Genomic DNA, 7,219 nt, shown 5'->3' on the forward strand with positions numbered 1-7,219 from the left:
CGATAAAAATCGACTTTTAAAAGCGTTGGCAACGAATTTAATCATCGATTAGTTGCGGCGGCGGATGACTCATTAATCGCGCGACACAACTAATCGATGATTAAATTCGTTGCCAACGCTTTTAAAAGTCGATTTTTATCGATTTTATCGATTCGTTGGTGCAGCCCTATTTTCAATACAGGGATTTAATTTTCACAACGACTAGGTAGTAGTTTTTAAACTTGTTTTAGCATTCTGCTGTTTTATTTTTCGATATGTTAATATCTGGCAACTGTTGAATCATAGGGCCATCCATCCAATTAAAAAATTATAAATTTTTTTATACAACATCTATAGTATCATATTTTTAAAGGTATTTTTGTTTTTTGGACTTCAACATCAGTCTATTTTCACAAGGTTGGCGCTTATGCTTATTCACACCACACGTGGTTTGGGCAGCAAAGAAGCGCCTGCTGCTTTATTTTTGATGCTTGTACACAGAAAGCTCATTAGGTTATTAAGCCGAAAAAAGGTGCATGGAGGCACGTGTGCCTTAATTCATGAACATATATGGGGATAATCTTGCAAAATCAAAGGGACAGATGTACATTCAGCATCCTTTGTGTTCAAATTGACTGTTAAAACCAAAGAAGAAACTGAAAATTGGTGTCGGTTGTCATGCATCTTTACTTTTGTGAGGGTGAGGTCACGGCTGGAAGCTTTCTTGTAATTAATATTCCTCTGTAATATTTAAAGAATGTTTATCTTTTTTTCTTGATTCCTTAATCTCTTGCTTTGGCATATGGCTGTTTTTTTTTATTTTAATATTTGTTTAAAGCTAATTCAATCTAATTAACACAAGATATGACTCTCAAAGACGTACAAAACCTTCAGCAACATTTAAAACCCCAATAATGTATAATGTTTAATACATGATACAATTTTTATTTATTATGTTCCTCCGTTAATAAATGAAAGGTATTTTTTCTTGTCTGTTAAAACATGTTTTCTCTATATCTTTTTTTTTTTTTAGCTGTTTAAAGCTTTTTCTACTCTCTCTTCCTCTACAGATAATCACCGTCAATGCCATGCTGTTCCCCACCTCTGTTGCTAATTCTCTAATTGCTGTGGGTACAGACGGGCTGCAGGAGAGGGATCGCATGGTTCGCGCTGCCGTTGCCATCATATGTGAGCTAGGTGAGGACATGACATTTAGCTGGAATAGTCACAACAGAGATGTAAAGTAACATTAACCATGAGGGTATACAGGGATCTTCTGGGTGTGATTTGTCTCTCATCTTCTTAATGACCCATTTTGGGGCATAAATCTGGGACGGACAATCCCATTTTATAGCTTTATCTCTGTAGTTCCCTGTGTCGCTTATTAACAAGCTGGTTCAAAAACAGTTATACTTATTGCCAGCACCTGTAAAGAAATCTAAAACTTTGAACTTTTTATGTTAAATGCTTCCAAAGCTTGGTCTGTCCCTGTAGATGTGATGAAATAGCGTAATTCCTTTAGCCTGTCATCAAAATATTTAAAACATGCTTTCAATGAACTCAAATGTTAACTGATTCTTATCAGTAACTTTCCTGGACATAGCCAGATAAATTATTAAAAGCTTTAAAACCGTTTATAAAGTTTGATTATTATGCTATCATTTATGGTAGTAATTGGTTGATCTAAACATAGACATTTTTATTAAATAAATAAACCTCAACAAACAAGGTTTGAAACAACAACAAACATTATTTGCACATTTTCAGTGCAGCCTAAATGAGGCCTTGGTTATGTGCACTTAAAATGGTATCACGATATCAGACGAGGTTATCATACTAACCGTAAAAGTGACTATTAAAAAAAAGAAAACATTTGTTACCTCTTTGCAGTCTTTCTCAGGTAACTGTATGGCTATGACTGAATACCACAGCACACAATCACAAATAATACTCTTAAAGAATACACACATTTAATATCTTTAGAAGTGGGATTTATATCACTAAACATTTTGTAGTAATTGCATTTATTTATTTTCTTCAAAAACATAAATTCTGACAACTCTCCTAGTTTCTTGGGTTATTAATCATCTTTTATTCTTGTTACAAACAAAGAATTTTTTTTTCTTTTTATCTTCAGTGTAAAATGTAAAAAAAAAAAAAATTTTTTTTTTTTTTTTTTTTTTTTTTTTTTTTACTTTTTAGACTTCATCGTTGCTTTAATTGTTGTATTTATAAGCACAGTATTTTTCATACAGTGTAAACATATCAGTTAATGATTATCTGATTTCCCAATATGTTGATGATTATTGTCATTATTCCATCAATTATTTCAGCCCTCAAGCTAACCTTGGAGGATGTTATAGGACATAAAAGGACACACCTCAAAAGTTTATTGCTGGAGAAATTAAGCTAAGATTTTCACCCTGAGGTTCGCAAAGCCTCCCTCACAACATTAGATGATATCACTATGAAGGCAAATCAAAAACATTCCAAGCATGGAGAGATGCTAAAGCAGCTGGAACATCCTGTTGTGATCAGGTGATGTCTGTTGAGCCTTCCTAAAACAAACCCTTCAGGTAGAACTTATGTGGATGAATAATATCTCACTACTGTCTGAGGGAAATCATCCGATTTATTTGACCAGCAGTTTGCAGATCTATTCTAAAGGAGAGAGTCAGGCTCTAGCACTTGTTTTTAATTCTATCCTTCAGTTTCAAAGCAGAATATCAGTTACCAATGTCTTGCTCTTAATATTTCTGTGAGTGTGAATTTGTTGCATTTGTTGCCCTTATGAAAAGCAGCCACCTACATCTCTGTCAAAGCAGGTTTATTTTTATTAGACAATTCAGTACAAAGACAAATCAAAGAGTTTTACATGAATTAAAAATGAAATAGAAGAAAAAAAGCAAGTAAAGATAAAAATATGATGAAAGCAGGAAGTAGTGCAAGTAAAACAGTTGGCAGCAATTCTTAACTTTATTTGTATGAAACAGCTGCAAGTAAGTATTTGCACACCTGAGAAAATCGATGTTATTATTTGGAACAGTGGCCTTTGTTTGCAATTACTGAGGTCAAATTTTTCCTGTAGTTTTTCACCAGGTTTGCACACATTGCAGGGGGAATTTTGGTCCACTCCTCCATACAGATCTTCTCTAGATCAGTCAGGTTTCTGGGCTGTGGCTAAGAAACACAAGGTTGAGATCCCTCCAAAGATTATCTATTGGGTTTAGGTCTGGAGACTGGCTAGGCCACGCCAGAACCTTGATCTGGTTTTTCCAGAGCCACTCCTTGGTTATCTTGGCTGTGTGCTTCTTGGAAGACCCAGCCTCAACCCATCTTCAATGCTCTAACTGAGAGGAGGAGGTTGTTCCCAAAAATCTGACAATACATGGCCCCGGCCATCCTCTCCTTGATATAGTGCAGTCGCCCTGTCCCATATGCAGAAAAATGCCCCCAAAGCGTGACGCTACCACCTTCATACTTCACAGTAGGGATGGTACTCATCATTCTTCTTCCTCCAAACAGGGTAGGAGGAATTATGACCAAAAACTTCTATTTTGGTCTCATCTGACCACATGACTTTCTCCCATGACTCCTCTGGATCCAAATGTTCATTGGCAAATTTAGGACGGGCCGTGACATGTGCTGGTTAAAGCAGGGGAACCTTTCCCGCCATGCATGATCTCAAACCATGACATCTTAAGAGTAATACCAACAGTAACTTTGGATTTTTTTGGGTCATTGACCAGCTCCTCCCGTGTATTTCTGGGCTGATTTCTCACCTTTTTTAGGATCACTGAGACTCCACGAGGTGAGATCTTGCATGGAGCCCCAGTCTAAGGGAGATTGACAGTCATGTTTAGCTTCTTCCATTTTTTCTAATGTTTGCTTTTTTTTTTTTTTTTTACCAAGCTGCAATTTCCCTGTAGCCCTTTCCAGCCTTTTGGAGATGTACAATTTTGTCTCTAGTGTCTGTTGTTTGTATAACGTGGTCCTTTTGTTTCTTTTTCTGCTCCTGCAGCTCTGAAGAACCCAGAGGTGGTGGCCAAACGCGGAGGTCTCAGCACAATCCTCAAGAGCGTCATCGACTGTCAGCTGAGTCGGATCAACGAAGCCCTGATCACCACGGTCCTCCATTTACTGAACCACCCGTGCACCCGCCAGTATGTGCGCGTTGACGTTGAGCTCGAGGTACTTGTGTTTACATGGATGTGAACCCAGAGGAAGCTGTTGTATAAAAATGAAACCGAGGTCTGGAAGTGTTTCCACTGGAGATGAACAGCTTTAGATCGCCCCCATTTCTTTTGAGTTTACAGTAATTAGTCGGAGCCTTTCCTCTTAAACCCCCATTGTCTGTAGATCTCCGCTTAAAACAGAGAGACACACCATTTACCAAAGCTGAAGTCATGGAAGATATTAATCAGTTTTATTACAGCTGTAATACATCATTTTATTTTATATACTTTTTACTCTATCCTGCAGCAAATCCTTGCACCTTTCACTGATTTCCACTATCGGCACAACGCTGACACAGCTGAAGGACAACTCAAGTAAGTGGATGTTTGGAGGGTTACAACAGAATCAAAATGAGGATGTTTTTCCCCCACTGGTGACAACCTACTCTACCAGTTTGGTCTCAGAAAGATTGCCAGGAATCACCCAAACGATGCCTATGCAAACTTCTGAAAATAATTTTGCCATGTCTTATGAAACTCCTCACATATAACACTTTAAAAATAGTAGAATAAAAACATTTATCTTTATTTGGAGGTCCAAGCTTACAGATTTAATGAACCTCCTCATATTTTATACTGCCTTGAGGTGGTATCATAATTATTGGAAATGCCAAAAGCGAACATCAAAGTTACAGTAATGAACACCCACTCATGATGCATTTTCTACTGGAAAACTTGAAAAAGTTTTATGATATCAGAGTTGCCAAAGTGAGATAAACTTTGACTTTTCAACGTCGCAGAGAGGAGAGAAATGATTCTGTGTGGTGAATTAGGACTGAACAATTTTGCCAGAAATGATTTTTTTTTTATTGCAAACACAATTAATTGGTAAATATGTTGCATTGTGAAACTCCCTCTCCCATTGTGTTTGTAGCCTACACATTGCTGTGACATACATTTAAAAAAAAAGATATCGCTGTTTAAACTTGTCATTTTTAAAATTACCGTTATGTGATTTTACCAACTTCTCAATAGCATGTGCATTTCATGAATCCTCTTCTTCTTATTGTTGCAGACGAATTAGGTAGTCTATAACTGTCTTGTCTAAGTAGAAGGTCAGGATAATCTGTCGATCTGCGATGTTTGCCTACTCTACAATGACATAAGCACTTGAGCACAATGCGATGGTAATTTCCACTTTACATGTGGAAAAGATGATTCTTACCAGAACACATGAAGGCAGCAAAAGTCCAAAGGTTCTTGCCTCTTTCCCAGTGTCCCTCTCACTTCATCCCCTTTTTTTTGTGATCGAATTTTATGTTTTGAAAATCAGAAACACCCTGAGCCTGAAGACTATGTTCACAAATCATTATAAGAAATCGGCAAATGTAATTCTGAAACGACTGTTTTGATAAACCTTTATTGACACCTTATGCAGCTCTGAAGCTTTTATTTTTTTGAATATTTAGTTTTCTTCCCCTTTCTCTTTATTAAAAAAAAACTTAGTTTTATATTGCATTGCTCACATTTAGTAAAAAAGAACTGATCCCAGCCCTATTTTTTTTTTTTACCTGAGCACAGCCAACGTTAGCAACACAACTTTTCCTATCATGAACGAAACTTTTTTCAAAGCCAGGTATGAGCACAGTCAAAGGGTCTGTCAGTTTGACAAAATTTGGCTTATTAGGAAATGCGACAGTTGTTTATTTAAACGCAGTTACCTGCTTATTTGTACTTAAACATGAGAAGCCTGTCGGCTTGAAAATCTCGAGTTGGTCCTATGTGACGGCTTGTTTTGTCAGTTACAGACGAGCTTGTTTTCAGTGGGCGTATCTAAGTGAATTGTTTTCCCTGCCATTATCTGGACCCGAACCCTCCACCGTGATCACCTGTCCACCAAACATGCTTTATACTCCGACACTGACTAATGCTAAGTCTTATGCACTAATAGGCAGGTTGGCCCTTCCCAAATTAAAATAAGAAATGACAGTGAGCTAAACTGACAAAAATGTTTGAGAAAGTGATTGGTAGAGCAGAGAAGAAGAAAAAAGAACAGATTTAAACGGCTACTTTTCAGCAAAGCTTTGTAGCACGCATACAAAAAAACTCACCAGGATTTTATATATATTTTTATGCCTTACTTTGATAATTATGATGCTTTTTGTAACATGTCCAGTTTTGAGTGTGTTTTTCTGTTTTTACAGGGAAGACAGAGAATCCAGGTTCTTGTCTAGCAGGATGGCCATAGTTGCTGCATTTCGTTCCTGGTCTGGTAAGAGATCATAAAGTAATTCATAGAAAGGAAAAAGGAAAAGGTCCGGTTTGCTGCAAGCATCAACATCTAAAACTCTTTCTTTCCTTTTAAATTCAGGGATTATCAACCTGTGCAAGGCTGGAAATTCTGGGATCCAGTCTTTAATTGGCTTACTTTGCATACCAAATATGGAAGTTAGGGTGAGTATGGGAGCAGCTCCACGTTTCTATGCATGAAGAGCAAATTTTAATAACATACAGTATCTTGCAAAAGTACTTAACAGGACTAGTTTTTGACCCTCAATTAAATCGCTATGGTTCAAAAACAGATGAAAGAAAATTTACGTCAGATTATGTGAAAAAAAAACGCAGGTTCAAATATGGAAAACTTTGAAAAGACTCAGTAAATCACACCTTTATGTGACTTAAAATGTCCAAATTGATATCATAGTTAGAGTTGCACGATGCCATTTTTTGGCCCCGATACCTGGCTATGCAGTATCGTCCGATACCATCTGTTTGAAATTGATGTGTGTGTGTATATATGAAGAACTGCATACCACTTGGATGTTAAATAATTGCCATCATGGCTTTGTCAACCTGCTGACTACCTTTGTGAAACAGGAAAAAGACTAATACAAAGTGAATTCAGTAGAACCTTTTATAGCCTACCTGGAATGGGTGACAGTACTTGAATAAACTTTTGGCTCTCAAAATGGTATCTGTGCTTTATTCGTCGGTACTCGCCAATACGATACCACCATTTTAGTGCAGTATCGGGGCCCTTTCTGATACTGGTGTGGGTATCGGTG

General features: G+C 37.1%; 1 protein-coding gene across 2 annotated transcripts in view; it reads left to right on the top strand.

Annotated features, from left to right (window-relative positions):
* Nucleotides 1–7,219, top strand: part of rictor (RPTOR independent companion of MTOR, complex 2) — a 42,238-nt gene that overhangs the window by 13,379 nt on the left and 21,640 nt on the right. For both annotated transcript variants that reach the window (XM_015387410.1, XM_015387409.1), the window contains exons 7-11: nt 1,050–1,176; nt 4,001–4,170; nt 4,462–4,529; nt 6,359–6,426; nt 6,526–6,608. In XM_015387410.1, the coding sequence (XP_015242896.1) occupies nt 1,050–1,176; nt 4,001–4,170; nt 4,462–4,529; nt 6,359–6,426; nt 6,526–6,608 (516 nt within the window). The remainder of the gene's footprint in view (nt 1–1,049; nt 1,177–4,000; nt 4,171–4,461; nt 4,530–6,358; nt 6,427–6,525; nt 6,609–7,219) is intronic.

This window comes from Cyprinodon variegatus, unplaced genomic scaffold (assembly GCF_000732505.1).
Source record: "Cyprinodon variegatus isolate N-32 unplaced genomic scaffold, C_variegatus-1.0 Scaffold393, whole genome shotgun sequence".
NCBI classification, from domain to species: Eukaryota; Metazoa; Chordata; class Actinopteri; order Cyprinodontiformes; family Cyprinodontidae; genus Cyprinodon; species Cyprinodon variegatus.